Source organism: Carassius gibelio, chromosome A7 (assembly GCF_023724105.1).
Source record: "Carassius gibelio isolate Cgi1373 ecotype wild population from Czech Republic chromosome A7, carGib1.2-hapl.c, whole genome shotgun sequence".
NCBI classification, from domain to species: Eukaryota; Metazoa; Chordata; class Actinopteri; order Cypriniformes; family Cyprinidae; genus Carassius; species Carassius gibelio.
In genome coordinates, this window is record NC_068377.1 from 27,063,341 (window position 1) to 27,082,584 (window position 19,244).

Genomic DNA, 19,244 nt, shown 5'->3' on the forward strand with positions numbered 1-19,244 from the left:
AGACTCGACTCCGAACTTGCAACATTTCTAACAGTAAGTTAGATGCTGTTAGTATTTCGCTAGAAGTTTGTTTTATATGTTTGTGTATTTGTTTTCGGGAAGTTAAAACATAGCAATGTATCGAAGGCTGTTCGATAAATGTGCTAATGTTAGGGATGGCTAACCGTAGCTGCATTTGATAATTAGCTAGCTATAACTTAACGTTACCCATTTTATTATATCATAACTAACCTGCTCTGTCTAGTATGTTGGTCTCCGTGTCCTCTTTGCTTCGTGGTTTTTCTGTGCGTAAAAAAATTGATGTGTGGCGTGAAAGCGTGTGAAAAGAGTCAATTGCGTGTGTCTCATTGTGAATGCTTGAGAGTTGGCACATTAGTTCTCAAGCAGAATAAAGGACAGGTTGATTATTGCTGTTTAGTGTTTGTATTAAATCTATGATGTGTCCCTGTTTGCATACAGGGACATAAAAAATAAATTAAAAGTGATACGTGGACCAAGGTGTCTGAGATTGTTCATTTTAAGTAAAGGATCCTAATATTTCGTCCACAACAATATTTAATGAGGTTAACTTATAACTCCTTGTGGTTAGTCTGCACGAGATCAACAAGCTTGTTTGCTTTGTGGCCGCTTTAAATACAAAATAAGCATTCGATCTACGTTAGAGTGTCTGAGTGCTCACAAATCTTTCTGCAGCGTTGTGAGCAGAGCAGCAAGAGCGATTTTTGACGCTCTAGACGCCGACGGTGTGAACGCACAGTTAGGCTTCGGCTATGGCTGTAGTGTTGTTGTGAAAGTAGGGCCGGAGCATTGAGACTATGCCGTTTCTCGTTTGTTACTCTAGAGTAGACCAATTCACTTTATTAAGGCATACTGCCCCCATCTGTTATGGAATGTGGAGTATGACTTGATTTTTTTTGCCAAACATTAAAGATGGCACCTTTAAACTTGTAAAATGGTCACAGTGCTATGCACTTAATGCCTCATCTGCGGTCATTCTTCAATAATGTTCATTAGTTAAAATCAGTTAATTACATTAGTTAACATATAGAAATAACATAAATAATGATGATAGATATTTCCACAGCATTTATTAATCTTTGTTCATGTTAATTTCAGCATTTACTTATGCCTTATTAAAATCACAAGTTGTGTTTGTAAAGATTAATGCATTGTGGACTAAAACATGAACGACACTATATTTATTATCATTAACAAAGATTAATAAATTGTGTAATAAATGTATTGTTCGTTGTTCATTCATGTTAGTTAATACATTAATGTTAACAAATTACATCTTCTTGTAAAGTGTTACCATTAATATTTATTCATCATACTGTTGAACTTGACCGTATTTTCTCGCTTATTTCATAGGCGCTTCAAAGAAGACGGAGAAATGCAGAGTCTTGTGTCCTGCGTTTATCAGTATCCTTATGTTTGTTGGGTGTAAAAGAAAAACTCAATAAACAAATTAAAAAACAATTTGTCTGATATCTTTTCGCCCCAAGGTTTAAATAGATATCATGATATATCGATATCATGAATTCTTATGGCCACAATAACGTGATATGAAAAACCAAATATTGTGACAGCCCTAATTTGAAATAAGTTAAACAAAGCTTCATTAAAATGCCAGAAGACAGATGCACAGACAAAAACAACCATGACCCTCTGCTGGCCTTGTGCTGGAGAGCTGAGCTGGTAATGTTGGTGTACCGCTGTAAGGATTCTTGAAGCAATAAATTGCAGCATGCAAGAAGGCCTCATTCAGACTACATAGGACCCCTCGAAACATCACATGACCTTTAACCCCAACATCAGATTTAAAGTGAGACTATTTCATCTGATCTAGCCCCTCTTACTTTCCTCATTCAATTCTGAGGTTCCAATTACTTTTTCCTTTGCTCCCCTTCTCTGTTTCTCACTCTCCTGTCACCTCTTCCATTCAGCTTCTATGTCTCACCTTCATTACCTCCATGCAATTTCACAGTGCGGATCCATTGTCCACTGTGATTGCACTGTCCATCCGTCCATACCCCCCCCCCACCCCACCACAATCTTTCTATTGTAAGTGAGATGAACACTGCACTCTCTTTCGGCACATTATCCTCATAACGTCATCCTCATCAATCCTCTCCCTCTTTTTTGCAGACTGCCTTCAGTTTAACCTTCATTTCACCTCCCCTACTTTTCTTTCCTATCGGTCCTGAGAGAAGGCTTTTTTGCTGACCGAGAGCAATCCCTGGACCCAGACATTTGTATCAGAGCTGCTCAACCCTTACATATCAATGTCTAGGCTTATGCATCAGAATTTAAAATGTTCTGAATCTAAAAATATGCAAATCTGGAAGAGGTTTTCCCGATCCCCAACTGATTTGTCAATGAGAAATACAGTGGGGAAAAACTTGGATCATTTAGTTAATGCATTCCATACCTTTTCTACATTACATTCCACACATACATACATCCACCTTGTCGTTTGTCCCTTTGGGTTCGACAGTGTGCTGTAGATCACCATTAATGGCATGTTGTCAGTGCTGGCTAACTGGGACATCAGTCTCAGTGGCTCATAGCTGCTAATGGGTTAATTTAAACTCAGACCTGCAGTAACAGGCCTCTACTGACTGGTGTGGGATCGTGGGACAGCTGACTAATGTGTGGACATGGTCCCCACACATAGGAACTTTACTTTGAAAAGCAAAACATTAAAGAGAAAAGGAGTTCAACCAAAAGTGAAAATGGTCATTATTTTCAGATCCTCATGTTTGTCATCCACTGAGGTGGTGATGGGCAGTTCTAAATATATGTCAAATTTTAAGTTTATGCTGAAGTACTAAAATTACTAAAACAAATAAATAAAAACTATAAAATATAAATAATAAATTCTAGTACAAATATTTTAAATAAAAACAAATAAAAATGACAAAACCACCTAATTAATCAAATTAAAATGTAAAAATAAAAGTTAATAAAAGCTTAAAATATAAATAATAATAATGGTATAACAATATATAAATGATAGATAAGACACCAGGGTGTGTGTAGATATTCATTGTCAATATCTAATCTGCTGCTGATGGATGCAGTTTAAAGGTTTAAAGTATTTTTCTCTGCTGTGCTATCAAAACATTTTTTTTTTGTTCAGTTAAGCAGTCTGACATATCATTTTCTGCCTCAACCAACGGCAAGAGTTTGGGGGAGGAAACTTTTCTGGAAAAAGTAATTTTTCCAAATCCATTTTGTTGTTGCTAGTGGTGCAGAAATTATAAACCTCACCTTTCAGCTCTTGCACTGCATAAAAAGCAAATAATCGTCGACAATTTAGGAGACAAAGTTAAAGGAATGAGAGCAGGAAAATACTGATGGATGAAAAAAAAGAGGAGAGAAAATGTGAGACACCTCAATCAGTAAAGAGCCGACCCCTGTGAGAAAAACACAGCAGGTCCAAATGGAAAACCTCTGGAGAAGCAGCCCAGAACCTGAGAGGCAAGACAATTCATTTCACACTGGCTTATTCCAGATGTAACACACGAGAGGAGCTGATTTACACACACACACACACACACTGTATCATATGCTGCTTTCAAATCCAGAGAGGCAAAACAGAGCACATGGGCTCCCACATTGGCTGTCAATACTGTTTACTGCATTTCCATCAGAAACTGGGAGCAACAGCAGCAGATGAGCAGCCAATATAGACTCATTAATCACTGTGACTGGTGAATGAACCCTGTCTCTACACCGTCAGAGCAGGAGGGATAAACACCTGTGCAGAGATGCAAGTGGTTGGCCAGATGTTGAAGGATTTTAAGGACAGACATTGAACAGAACGTGAAGAGCACAGCTGTATATGGAGAAAGAATGAGATACAGATGACAGTACGCACAGACGACAAGACTTGTTTTTCCCTGAACTTCAAAACCTTTTGATCTAAATAATTTGGCAAAATGCTTAAAATAAATTTAGCAGACAATTGTAAATTTGTCATTTGTTTTATAAATATATATTACTGCACAAAACTTTAATTAACTTACTATTTAATCAGCCATTATTTATTGTTTCAGCACTACACAATTTCTCTGCTTCCATTTTTGTTATTTAAAATAATAATACAAATGATGATAAATAAAAATAAAAGATCATTATAAATATTAACATTTTAATAGCACTTTTCACGCATGCAATACAACTCAAATGGCTTCACAGATCAGAATAAAACATTTGAAGAAAATAAATAAGAGTATAATAAAAATAAATATACAAATGTAAATAGACACATTATTTTTTATAATAAAAGTAATGTCACCTTTTTATGATAAGCTTTTTTTTATTACTTAACTACACAATTCCAATACTTCCATTTGTGTTATTCCTTAGTTATAATAATAATAACAACATTAATATTAAACAATAAAATTATTTGGATAGCTCTTTTCTTGCACAATGCAGTTAAAAGAGCTTCACAGATTAGAATATAGAAACACTAACAAATTATAGATTGAGTCTATGACTTATGTTGACTTTATTACTATATTCTTCATTTGATAATATATCATAAATATGGTTAGTCAAACATTTGACTAGTACTGTGAATGATCTGTTGAGAGAGTAATGGGAAAATGAAGAAAGGAGTAAGACCGAGAGAGATTTTTTAAAAAGTGTGGTATTAAACTGACCTTCAGAAAGACAAACTTCTCTTTGATCTGGGAGCAGGAGACAGACTTTAACTCCAGTTCAAAGCTTGCTGACTCTATAGACTCAACAAACCCTTGAGGAATAATAAAAAAAAAATGACAGCCTGGTTTGCTCATGTTCTTCCATCTGGATGGAGGCCTACTCATTTTATTGAAACACAATCGTCATCATGAATTAGCCCCACACAAACACGCTTTGAAGTTTGTAAGAGGTCATGCACACAAACAAAACCACGAGTCCCGGATCAACACACATAGAGAGAAAACAACAGAACCAATAGCAGAACTTCCACCTGCACGATTCACCTGGAGCCTTTTTGATGTGTGTGTGTGTGTGTGTGTGTGTGTGTGTGTGTGTGTGTGCGTGTGTGTGTGTGTGTGTGTGTGATGTGCCGATCTGCAGCTGTGTTTGTGCACAAAGCATTGTCACAGTCAGACTGAGAGGTCTGATTGAGCCTCAGCCAACCTGATGAATCTCTTTCTAATCAACATGTAGCCTTCCAGATGAGCACCTGTCTCTATGTTAAAACAGACTGTGATACAGGCCTTACAGTATGGATATGCAATTAAACTTCCAAGTTCCTTCTCAAGTCCCAAAAAACTCTTTTGTATGCTAATTGCTATAAGTGAGCATAAGAAACTTCTTACAAAAAATATAAAAAAGTTAATGATTAAAATCTTTTGACTATGGGGTGAAAATGTATATATATAAAAAATAATGTGATGGCAAAATCATTGCTCCAGTCTACAGTTTAACATGATCCTTCATAAATCATTTCAATATGCTGATTTAGTTCCGTAAGAAACATTCCTTATTATTACAAATGTTGAAAACAGTTGTGCTGCTTAATATATTTGTACAAACCATGATACATTTTTTCTCTGGATTCTTTGAAGAGAACGTTCAAAAGAACAGCATTTATATGTCTTTAGTCACTTTTGATTAACATAATTAATCATGTGTGTATATACATACAGTATATACAGGATTTATTAATTTCCCCAGACCTAAAAATCTCATCTAATTTTAAAATTGCCTGACATTTCAAAGTTTTCTACGACTTTACGTTTCTTGAGCACAAAGACACTACTAATGAGTGACGAGGTTTATCCAGTAGCCATTGAAGCCCATTCCCAATCTTCTGGACATGCTGGCTTTAACAGCAAATGTGACAGTACACATCAATCTACGAGTGGGAGTCGAAGGAAACGTGGTAGAAAGTGAGAAAGCGGCTGGAGCGAGATATGTTTTCAGTATCAATCACACTTTGTTCTTTTTGTCAGTGATGGTGCATCGTCCTCAGTGCACCGTGGCCTGTTTCTCCGCTCCTGTCCTCATCGATCCATTTGCTTCAACAGCTCCTGAGCAAGCTCATCAATCTCTCCTTGTTTCTCTCCCAGACTGCAGGCTGCCGGCCACTATCAGGACATCACTTGTGTGGGAATGTGCAACAGCATGCGGACACACACTAACACACAAAAAATGCAACACCCTTCTCAGATGGCCATATGTCATGCATTTACCAAATAAGCCAACACATTGAGCCTCACACGCAGGGATAACATGTCCGTTTCCTGGCACGATATCCTTTTTCCCTTGTTACTGGTTTAATTGACATGCTAAGCTCACTCTTACCCTTTTTCTCTCCATTCCTTTCCCTTCAGCATACCTCTCACCTCTAAAACAACCCTCTCTGCTCATATTCATCTCTCCCTCTTCACTACATTCTTTAAATCTTTCTTACTTTCAAGGCAGAAGTGAGAGAGCAGGTGAGCCAGTGATTTACAGCGTCTATACGAAGGGAGCTTTGGATCACTTCATAAATCTCTGGCTGCACTAATGGCTGTTCATAAGGGCTATGGCCATAAGTGTCTGGATTTCCCGACGCACTACTTTAATATAGTCTAAATAGCATCTTACAAACACACACACAAAAAGAACAACTTTTACAGCACAGCCAATATCTTATATGTTATAAACACACATAGAGAGAAAACAGCAGAACCAATAGCAGAACTTCCACCTGCACGATTCATCTAAAGGCTTTTTGATGTGTGTGTGTGTGTGTGTGTGTGCGTGTGTGTGTGTGTGTGTGTGTGTGTGATGTGCCGATCTGCAGCTGTGTTTGTGCACAAAGCATTGTCGCAGTCAGACTGAGAGGTCTGATTGAGCCTCAGCCAACCTGATGAATCTCTTTCTAATCAACATGTAGCCTTCCAGATGAGCACCTGTCACTATGTTAAAACAGACTGTGATTCAGGCCTTAAAGTATGGATATGCAATTAAACTTCCAAGTTCCTTCTCAAGTCCAAGCACAGCGAATATACAACATAAGATAAAACAATTAAAACTGTGTGGCAACTATTGCACAATTCAATGGTCATGCAGCAAAGATCTGATGGCCGCTTTACCATCAAACTGCTTGGATTTATTGTAGAAAGAGGCTCAGATACTTTGCAAACTGCTGCCACACTTCATCCGTCTCTCCAATGCTATTCAGTAGAATCTGAGCTGATGCTGACATAATGTGTGGACGGTTCTCTCTTCCTCTCACCTTGTTCCTCTCAAACAGTTCACACTGGATGGTCTTGAGGTCGGTGTCGAGGGCGCTGGCTGCCTGCCTGCGTTTGCGTGCCAGCTGCTCCTCCAGGTCTTCCGTCTGGGCACGCAGCTTTTTGTTTTCCCTCTCCAGAGCCAGCTTTTCCGTCTCCAGACGCTCCCGACGACCCCACTCTGCTGCGTTCTCCACCTGCAGACGTTCCATCTGCACACATACACACAAATATTAAGTAAGATAGTGAGAGAAATGGGAGAGACATGACAACAAATTACAAAACAAACATTTAATGAGGACAATATATTCATTTCGACTATAAAGGCTTATTACCAACATCTCCAAATTTTAACACAAAAATGTTTAGTTTAATTGTTAGTATAAAACAGGTGATCTGATCAGGTCTTTGTGAAGGGTCAATTAACTAAAAAACTAAATATGCATCACTCAAAAAAGCATTTAAACTGAATCTAAATGGTCACAATGGTCTAATTGTTTGTTTTTTTATCATAGAGCGAAGGTGAATTGTATTTAATTTATTCCATGTCTGTACAGCATAATCAGTGGTCGGTAACAGTATTAACCTTAAAAAATATATTTCATATAGTCTTACTGTTCACTTTGGAATTTCCCAACACTTTTTTCGTACAAAATGCTATTACTTTAGTTTTATTTTTTTTTATTTGTCAAATTCAGTAAATAAATAATTTGAAAAGAAAAACTGTTTTGCAGAAATGTCAATTACATTTTTGTCATGTTGATTATTTTGTACCGACTTTGAAAAACATCCACACATGCACGCACGCACACGCATACACACACACACACACACACACACACACACAAATAGGTTTCTTATGTAAGTTTAGGTTCCCAAAACAGCTTGTTAAGCTGCTTTGGAACAATTTGTTTTGTAAAAAGCATTATGCAAATAATTTTGACTGAATTAACCACAATACATTTTTTTTGTTGCACTTGGTTTAACTAAAACATACTAAACATGTTAATGCAAATACTATGTGCAAACCTCATAAAATAAATAAATATATAAAATAATGAAGAGACAGCATATCCCTTGCGTATACCCACGATCAAGAAAAACTAATGTTGCATTATCACACAGCTCCCTCTATTAGCCCTGAATGATGCTGAGCTAAGTAAAGGGCTATCCATGATTTCCCAGTTCTCACCTGCTGCTAAAAGCAGTTTAATGGGAAATCATCATCTCTAGATTCACCTTAAGTGCTAGCTGACTTTTCTGGCATACCCCAAACTCTCTCCACACCAACTGGTCATTAATATTTCTATAATATCATCTGACTGCTGATATGAGGCAGTGCCTTTGAAACGCCTTGACTCCTGAGGGCAGAGATGAAGGGAGGTCACAGTGGGCTTTTGGAGATGAGGCGATGCAGCGGATCTGAGCAGACACATGAGAGTGTCCGTGCTCTTTAAGGAGCGCATTAAAGTGTATAATGTCACTCTCTCCTGCCAGGTTCATCTCAGCAACACCCTGCTGCTAACACTGCATGCTGGGAATGTGTTAAAGCAGCGTTCTGTCATTATGCCAGCTTGACTAACAGAGGGACGCGGTGGCTGGTGTCGTGCTAGTCGAAACACAGGAAGACAAAGGATGGATGTTTAAAGCCCTAAGGATGTTTAGCTTTGATGTAGATCACAGTGTGTCCTGGGGTGACACCAAACCGGCTGTGCCATACAAAAGAGTGCAGTATGGGTAGTAGGATACAGAAAATGTACATGCATTTCACCTCTGTACGGAGCTCCGCCAGTTTTTTGTCCATGCTAGTACGAGCCCCCAACTCGTCCTCTAGATCTTCAGACATGCGGCCCAGCTCATCCTGATGCACCTCTTTCAAGAAGTTCAGCTGCGTGAGAGATCCAAAAAGACACAGAGAGTCATCCTTTTATCTCTGAACTTCGGATCTTGAGTAAAACTATCTTCCCTTTGCTTTTTTTGGAGGTTATCTAGGGTATTCAAATAAAATCCTCGGCCCGACTATGCAATACTCAGAAGATGCCACTGATATTCAAACGGATTTAACATTCGGATTATGAATGAGTCTGCTTTTTAAACTAATTACACAGTTGATGAAACTCGGTGAAACTGCGCTCATTTAATACCACTTGTACAGACATTCTGCGGCAATACGGTCTGGCACATTTGCCATTAAGGGAGAGGGACACTACGGTCAAAGTCTGATCTCTCTACAGCGTCTCACACTCGGCGTACTGTGACTCAGACACAGTGATTAACATTCGCTGCAGGTCGTGAGCTCACACAGCTGGGCTGGCGACAGGCAGCTCATCTGTTAAACTACTCAATATGGCACACACTCTCTTCTTACTCATCATCTCATGGTATTCATGCACATCCTTAGGGGTTGAGGTTATTAAAAAGAGAAGCACATCTCTTCCTACTCATCATCCCTCTACTATATTCCTATGACAATGTGTAGGTGTATGATGGGGAATGAGTCCCTTATTCTCTCTATGGAAGGCTTGTATTGCGAGTGAAAGTTTCTCTGGGCCCAATCAGTGCGGCTCTATTCCATAAAATTGCCTGACTGAAAGAAATGCTGAGCAGCAAACTCTAATAATTCACAAACAATGTCAGACTGTCTCGTTCATAGGTAACAACTGCCCCCTAGTGGTGCTCTACTAGAGATGCATCCTTTGCAGCACCCTATACAATTTTTACATTCATTTTTCTTTAGTTCGGATAAATTTGATTGAATTAACACTATTCATAATCTTAAATATTTGTGGTTAAATGCTTGAATTTTACTTAAAAAATAATAATAAAAAAACAACAACTCAAAAACATATATAATATGGTGTTATGTATTTTATCAGTCGGGAGGTTTGACACCAATGACAGAATTTATGCTTATACACAATTATACAAAATATACATATTCCTAGTCAAAAAACAAACAAAACAAAAACAACTACCATTCAACAGTCTATGTTAAGAAAGATTTTTTACAAAATTAATACTTTTATTCAGCAGGGATGCATTTTATTGATCAACAGTCAAAGTAAAATTTACAAAATTCTATTTCAAATAAATACCTGTTCTCATCTGGAGGGTTGTAACCCAAAAATATCCACAAAAACATTAAGCAGCACAACCATTTCCAACATTTCGTTTTTTTTTTTAGTTCAAATCAACATATTAGAAAGATTTCTGAAGAATGACATGACACTGAGGACTAATGACTGCTCAAAATATAGCTTTACCATAGCATTTGCAAAAATATTAAAACAGAAAAAAGTTATTTTAAATTATATAAATTATTGTTTTTATTTTATTTTTGGTAAAATAAATGCAGCCTTGGTGAGCATAAGAGACCCCGCGATTTTAAACATTAGTGTATATGGTTTAGGAAAACAGCCAATTATGAATACTGATTAAATAGCAAATGAATACATCATGAAGTTGGAAGAAAGTGTGCAGAACTACACTACTGGAAAAGGGACAACTAAAATATAGAACGATTTTAGTCTTAAGACTATTTGGTCAAAACATAACTCAGTTTATTTTACAGTTTGGATGATTATTATTTTAGAAAAGTAGCAAAGGAAGAGTAGGTGTGTTCAATATTCTGCCTTTTAATATGTCTTTGAGGCAGGTATGACTGTATTTGGAGGATCTTTTAAGTCAAGAATATGACATCTGGAAGTGAAGTGAAGTGAAGTGAAGTAGTGGGTTTTGATGAACAGACCACCAGAGCATTCAACCCAGTGCACTCACCATGCATTCTTCCTTCTGATTAAAGCTCAGACTACAAATTGCTCAGGGGAAATCGGACAAAAGGCCACGGATTCCTTTCTCTTTTAACATGAAAGTGCTGGAGACCAGTTCCTCGTGAGAATATCATGTGTTAGTGTTCCTGGCTTCAGCAATTTATCGGTTATTTGTAATTCAAACACGATCCACAAACAACAAATTCAGCGTTGAAGCCAGAATAATAATGTTGTCAATTAAGGCTCAGCAAATGGTGTCTTGACTTGATGCCCAAAAGCAAAAACAAATTGCTTATAATACCATAATTCAATAAATGAAGCCAGTAAGCTAAACGTTCCACAGCTGCTACAAAGCTATTTGGCCTTGAGTAAGATCTATTGCAGGTTCCTGAAGAATTACTGTCAAAATACACTATATGCATCAATACATTTTTTTATTGTTTTTCCAATCTTTTGACCATATTTAATATATCTCAGTATTTATAACTTTATATCTTTATGACTGTGCTGAAATGAACCAAAGGGATGAACTGTAATTTCAATCTCACAGTCGTAGTTGCTCAGTAGTTTCACAAAATTTAATGCATAATTATAAACCTAGTTAAAAGTAATTGAGGCATGTTTTCTGTCACTAAATGAACACAAGGTTGCTTGATTTAATCACCAGCAAAATCACTACAAATATATGAGGAGTATTCTATATATCATTCATCCCTAAAGGCACAACAATAAGGTGAGTAATTAATGACATTTCAGGGTGAACTGTCCCTTTAAGACAGAGTCTCCCAGGAAAATAAAAATGGGGTGTTGCTCTGATTTGAGTTGTTTGTTCATTGCATTGTTGCTTCATGATTTTGTTGTTGTAAAAGTCTACAGAATAAGCTTCCTCACCTGTTTTAAGGCCTCTTGCTTGCTCTTGTTCAGTTCCTCATATTTGAGTTTCCATTGACTCAGCTCTGCTTCCAGCTTCTCGATGTTCTTAATGAGCGCATGCTTATCTCTGACACACACAAGACATGTTGGACATGCACAACATAGATCATAATCATCAAGTCCAAACAGATAGTTCTAAAAAGATCTGCTCTACCGAGATGCCTCCAGTCAAGTCAACAAAGATGTCTCCTTCCCTGTATATCATAGGTGGAGAAGAATGCATCTATGCTGACTCTATCATTTTTACGAGAAGCTCCAAAAAGCCTTTGATGTCATTTGTTGAGTTCTGGTCTATTTCCTGCATGTATTGTTTGCACCTGGACATTGATCTCTTACTCTCGTTCTTTCAGCAGCACTTTCTGAGACTCGTCCAGACGTAGCTGGAGAGCGTTGAGCTTGCCAGAGTCCTCCTCCAGGGCAGCCAGATCCTCCCACAGCAGTCTGCTCCGGTCCTGCCGACTGAGAACGGAGCGCAAGCTACTGGCACTGCGAATGTCCCAAGAGTCTGGAGCCTCTGACTTTGCCCTGAGAAGAGCCTCCAATAACTCGAACTCCTGACAAAAGACAAAAGAAAGCATCACAATTAAAATCCTTCTAAACACTAGTGGTTCTAAACTGGAGAACCGTAGCACAACAATGAGTCTATTCGGACAAGGTTTACAAAAAAAAAAAATGTTTTATGCACGTTAAAAGTAAAAAATACAATGGAAAATTAATTATAGATTGAAATTAGAAATCTGAAATAATAGTTGTTGTTTTTGACACTTTTATAGTTTTCTAAATAAACTAATGGTAAATACAATGATTTTCTATTCTTAAACTGTAGTTGAAGCTTAACAAATCAAATCAATCTTGACATAACTTGAAATTAAATCTAAGTAAATTTGCTACTTGGCAGCAGCTGGTCAAAATATGGCAATATGGAAAGGTTGCGTGACATGCCTTTATCCTTAAAAACCATGAACAAAATTACAAAAGAAACTGAACCCAGAAAACAAATAGGAGTTCCCTTACAAAAAAGGAGTAAACAAGGACAGCCTAATATTTTAACTTAAAATGATATTAAGATTTTTGTACGATAAACAATTCTCCTACTGTGTTGACTTGCCAGTCGACTTCCAAAGTAAAACCGAGCTTGTGAAGCGAAACCATCTGAGAACTGCTGCCACAGTCAATGTTCCACGTCCACGACAAAGAAAATAAACGAATAAATAAGACTTTAATGTTTTTTTTTCCTCATTAAACCAAAGCACAGAAGAGGCATTTTCTCTGTCATTCACATATTTCCTGTGTGTATAAATACAATTCATAAAAATGTCTCTACAGTTCAATGCACCATCCTTCTTCTTTCCTTCCTACACACATTATGAAAGACATGGGCCTCAGGAGACAGACATGAGACACTAAACATGCAGCAAACCTGCTACAATCCCAGAATGGCCACAGCGGAGTAAGATAAAAGCGCAATGACACCTCCCTACCGCCAGGGGGAACCAAACGCATTCTATTACAGCTAGTGATCCACTTGTGTGTGGAAACAGATAAAGGAATGGATTAGTATCAAACAATCCAGTGAGAGTCAGACTACTTTAACTATTATTTGCTTATTTAGCTAAGATTAAATGAGGACTCCTGATACTACTGATGCAAAAGATGGAGATTTCTGTGCTGAATAATAATAATAAAAAAAAGCCAAACCAAAAGGGGTTTCTGGGTAGTGGGAACTGCTGCAGTACCCCTGGCTGTGGCCCCATAGGTAAAACACATGAGGGGAAATGTTCTGGAAGAAGGGTGATTCTAATAATAGGACAGAAAATGAAACCAGCACAAGCAAATAATGCAAAGTCAGATAATCACAGGGAGATGCACTAAACCAGGGGCCTGTACCATGATGTTAGCTGAACAAATTCAGAGTTACAGGATTAGTTTTGAGTTGAAAAAACCAAACCTATCCAATCCGGCTTTGTTGGTACCATGATGCTGTTCATCAACTTTCTCTGTCAATTCAGGCTTTGATCCTGAGTTTGTGGAGCGAGTGCACATGAATGTGTGACATCACTGGTGAACAGCCAATCACGAGCCTTGCAACACAAAGCAAGTTTGATTTACTTCTCGCGAGAGACCCAGCGAGAATCAAAACTAAAGGTTAAAGGTTTTGCTAAAGGTTAAGAGATTGAAGAATCTGACAAATTTAAATGTCATATTAAAAATGAAGGAGGACTAATAAAATAAATGATCTTGCTCCATCAGTGTAGTCACAAGTGGAACTTGTTAACTTCGTTTATACATTTGAAAATATATAGTGATAGAGACTTGAACATGTAAGTTCAGACTTGTAATTTTTAAAATAGTTCAGTCTTTTGATACTACAGCTTATTTATATTACATGATCTGTATACATTAATATTTATGTATAACGAACACCGATTAAAGCCGAGCTACTTTCATAGTACCTAAAACCCATGGTTGGCGGAAACTAAGCTGAAACATAGCTGGCTAGCCACCTAATCCAGCTTCATGGTACAGGCCCCAGGTCTGTGGCTGACCTATTTACAACTGTCTACCTGTGTCCAGAGTGAACAGCATTGGTGATTTTGTAGGTTTGTTGTGTGGTTTGATCCTCTAGCTTTTTAATTTTTTTTAAATGCATAATTAAAAAATGGTTTACAAACAATTTGCCTAACCGTGTTTGACAAATTTTCACATCATATCATAATATACAGTGTTTTCTCCCTTGACTAGCACTTTTAATATGCACACACGTTCAATAAACATCAGGCTTCGGTTCGTTTAGATTATGCGAATGCCATTTTCATGTGTGCACCCACAAAACATAAAAAAGTGGCCTGCGCTACCCTAGAACTTCAGTACACTTTAGTACTGCTGCAATGTTCGCAATCATACTCACTTCAATGAAACGCTAAGTATGATTTAATGAAATGGTTTATTTATGTGTGTGCTCACTTAGGCTACATTCACACTGTTTGGGATTGACAACAGGTGTGAGTCTCTAACTTTCAAATTCACATTAGTAGTGCAAGTTAATCTGCCAAATCTTGGAAGCGGACCATTTGAGCATCATATGACACACAGCTCATATCTGCACCTCTGTAAGTTTACAAAACCACACAGAAAAACCCATAACACACGACATGCGCGTTAGAAGTCAAACTCTGTTTTGGACCAGTCATTCAAACCAAGTGTGAAAACTTTTATGTCAACAATGAGAACATAACAGTACTTGAGGCAACATATTTGATGCTGAAAATACAATCATAGACTGCAGACCAATGAGATATGGTTAGGACTAGCCAACATGATGCCTCAAAAACAAAAACCAAGGGTCTGACAAAACGCCCTGATATGATGTTGAGAGATGTGGCTCCTTAGGTCAGCTCAGATTTCTTGTTTCGGTTATGGTTAGTGCACAAGCAAATTACTAAAATTACTTTTTCCATCGAGTCCCTTGCTACTCTAACAAAATGCTCCTGCTGACCAGTGCATTCTGTTTCGCTACATGTAGCTGTTTTTAAGTGTCCAACTGGGGTCAGGTGAATTACCAGGCAACCCATTAAATAGTCCTTTCTGAAAATATGTAGTTTTACACTAACCTTCTGCTTGTCTGGTTTGTCAGTGTCTACATCTCTGACAGGTTCCTGCTCAGGAGAGCCTGGCCCATCTCTCACATTCTCCTCATCCTGGCTGTCCTGCTTGATGTCTGGTTCCCGTGGCTGGTTGGAGTGTGTGGAGGCAGAGGAGTTGGATGCTGGTGCAGTGGAAGCATTCTCTGGGGAGTTCTGTTCAGCTCGGACTCTTTGGGCCTCTAGGCGCAGTTGTTCGTTTTCTGCCGCCATCTCTTGACGCTCTCGTCGTGCCCCCGTCAGCTCTTTTGTAAGGGCGTCCAGACGTTGTCTTAGCTGCCTGACCTCATCCCGTGCCCTGTTGCGTTCGGCGCGCACTTTACTCCATTTTTCCCTCCAGTTGGCCGTGCAGTCCGACCACCAGCGCATCGTCTTCTCCATCTGAGCCGCCCGTGCCCGAGCCTCCTCCAGTTCACGTAGACGCAACTCCTCACGGCTCTCCCAGTCCCCGCCGCCATCGCAGCCTAGCCCTGGAGACAGCAGCAGAGGGGGGCTGGAACTGGGCGTTCCGCCTGACGGGCTGGGCGTGTGCGTCAGGCTGTCCGGGGAGCGCACCCGATCCGGGCCCAGGCCCAGGCCACACAACAAGCCCGACCCTGACTTGGCGGTCTCTGTCATGTTGGGGCTGGGTGTGTGGTTCATCACTGAGCCAATGATGAGTCCAGGGAAAGAGAAGATAATGGTCAGGAAGATCTGATCAGGAAGCCATGATCCACATCAACATGACGGTTTTCTGTGAAGAAAGAAAAAGAGAAAACAACTGAGAAACCAGCTCAAAAGATCTTGAACGGTCACAAAACATTATAAGGATCAATGATTAAAAACCATTTAAAAATTATTCATGTGGTATTTAAAAAATTTGAAATCAACCATTTTCAAGAAATATATATATATATTATTATTATTATTATTATTATTATAGACACAAACACTTTTTTGTCTCCAAAGAACAAAGTATTTTTTTAAACAAATCCCTGTAGGTTTTTGGAGAATCAAATTACTTCGCGTTTTATTTATTTTTATTTGATTTTTTTTTTCTTTCATTATGACATCAGTATAACCCTGGCATTTTTTATTTTTTGAGGAACTAAAACAATAGCCAGAATTGGCTCTGAAAACCAGAATACATATAAACTCAGTAGATGACAAAGACATACAGGAGCAATGAGAGCAAACAAGAGAAAAATAACTTTGTTAACATGGCTAATAACACTGACATTGTTGAGCAATCCAAACCACCATGAGATCCCAGAGCAGTTTTGATTTACAAGTGCTCTCCCTTTCTTACACTCCCACACACAGGCTGTATTTACTTAAAAGAGTGCAGGGCGACAGAGGAGGAGGTTTCAGGTCAAAAGGCTTCAGTCACAGCAGCCAGCATTTCTCATCGGCTGTGAGGAGAGAGTTACAGGCCTGCAGCTTATGGAAGTGAGACCTTGTGTTTGTATATGTTTAAAGTGTGAGGTTGTTTTTCACAGTGCGCTGACTTTGGTGAACAAGGATTAGATTTATTATATTTTTCAAAAACAGCCCTACATGTGACCCATAAGACAACTGAGCATGTCGTCTGTCTGAGCCAAAAAACAAAACAAAAAAAAACATCTGACAGACAAATGTGCTTTACATTTTACAAAATGCAGTAGCATTTGTAACCCTGGATTTAGAATACAATTTCTCACATCATGCTCATATCTCCTCTTCACCTTTGGAGGCAAAGCAGCTGTCAAAAACAATTACAAAATAAATGCAAGTAAGAAAACTGGAGAATGAGGCAGAATATTTTAATTACAGTAGCTCCAGAGGCTTTCACAGGAGATCTTGATTAACCTTAATGATGCAATCTGAGCAGCATCTCCAGCAGAAACAGGAGCAGAGACAAGCGGATGAAGAGAAAGAGGTGTGGAAAGAGTGAGTGACTGGATCCACTGAAATACTGCTGACAGATAAAAGAAAGAGCAGTTGATTTCAAAAGAAGAGCAAAAACTTTTTTCGATGAAGGTTCAGGCTTGCCTTTTGTCTAAAGCAAAAAAAGCAAACCTATTTCATACTTGGGAGGATTTTATTAATGCATCTTTGACAGTAGGGGGAAAAACATGCTTTCAATATCTTAAAAGTTTTTGACTCTACTAAAGCATAAAAATACTAGAATATGTTTGCAGATATTTAAGAAACATGCTAAGTTATCAAGCTTGTTTATCTGAAAAACAATACTACAGTTATTCTCCTTTGAAAATGTGTGTTTTGGGCCGGAATGTCGATCTCTGTTTTGGTTTGTGAAACCAGCCCACTGCCAGTTTACCCAATTTTATTCCGGCACCCAGGTTGCCAGTTGGTGGAAAACACAATGTATTTCATTTCATTCATCATCAAGAGTGCTCGTTCCTGTAGGTGTCGTCAATCTGGCAACCTGCGTGTGCATCTGAGGAGGAGGGGCCAGGTGAAAAAAAAAAAATCCTCACCAATATTTTTAATTTGGACTGCAATACCTCGTTTAATCACTCGGTGTCAATCCTACATACAGCACCTTTAAAGTTTCACAGAAGATTCTATATCTCCACAGTACAGCTACAAGCCCAGCATGGTCTAGCAAAATGTAGCTAATAAAGCTGGTTGACAGTGGTTTATCTTGCTAGTCAAGCTAGTTAAGCCTGGTGGGGACATCAGCATTACATGCTGCACATTTCAAACCACACATATGCAGGTGAGCTTAAACAAAGAAGTAAATGTTTAGGGTCATTGTGCTTTATTAAACATGCTGTTCAGAATTCAAATACACTCAAGCACTTGGCTAGATTGAGAAACACTTGCTAACATATGAACAGATCCTACTTAATGCAAAACTACAAAGCCAGCGGTTTATTATGTACTGCTTTAGAGGATCGAATGGTTTCCATCCTGCCACAACTATTTTCCCCAAACATTGCTCCTATAGTGTATACCCTCCACAGGAAATCTTGAAGCCACAAATTTGCTGACATTAGTTTGATTTACCATTGAACCAAGCTGACTCCATTTCAGTTCATATTTCACTGCCAAGGAAACATCTGGATGTTCACAGCACCCTTTACCTAAACAGAACAAGGCTGACAGGTATAATAGAGTGTATACAAAGGCTAGTTCAGCTTAAGCACGAAGAAATCGATTAGAATCTTTGCCAAAACGAAATACTTTAAAACTAGGCAAAAAAGACAAAAACTGCAAGACAAAAGATGATCTTTGAAAAAAAAAAAAATCAGCAAAATGCATGTTACCTGAAAGCACGAAAAATGATGGATAAGCGTAAGAAAACAACCCTATTATGCTTGGCATTTCAAGGCAACTTGTTTAAACAATGGGCAGTTGTTCTTCAGCAAAAATAGCTATTTAATTTTTTTCCAAATGTGAGATCTGCAAGACCAGGGGCCTGTTTAAAAGTTGCAAACACATAATGACAATTGAAAAGTGTGCATGTCTTTTCCCACATATGCACATCAGTAGCCTATAATATATATTTAAAAATAAATACATTCTTGGGGGGTGGGGATATATGCATCGACCAAACACTTGGCGACTCCATTGCCTAGGTAATGGACTAAACTAAAAAAAAAAAACTTTTACATTTATGATTTTCCTAGGTTCCAACTTCCAAGGAGGTATCACATGACTGGATGACAATA

The 19,244-nt window shown here is 38.3% G+C and overlaps 1 protein-coding gene across 1 annotated transcript in view; it reads right to left on the reverse strand.

Moving 5' to 3' along the window:
* Positions 1-19,244, reverse strand: part of LOC128017021 (coiled-coil domain-containing protein 102A-like) — a 58,849-nt gene that overhangs the window by 17,075 nt on the left and 22,530 nt on the right. The window contains exons 2-6 of the mRNA XM_052602070.1: positions 15,559-16,321; positions 12,284-12,501; positions 11,906-12,014; positions 9,016-9,132; positions 7,247-7,456 (exon numbers count right to left, since the gene is read on the reverse strand). Coding sequence (XP_052458030.1) covers positions 7,247-7,456; positions 9,016-9,132; positions 11,906-12,014; positions 12,284-12,501; positions 15,559-16,230 — 1,326 coding nt within the window. The 5' untranslated portion in view covers positions 16,231-16,321. The remainder of the gene's footprint in view (positions 1-7,246; positions 7,457-9,015; positions 9,133-11,905; positions 12,015-12,283; positions 12,502-15,558; positions 16,322-19,244) is intronic.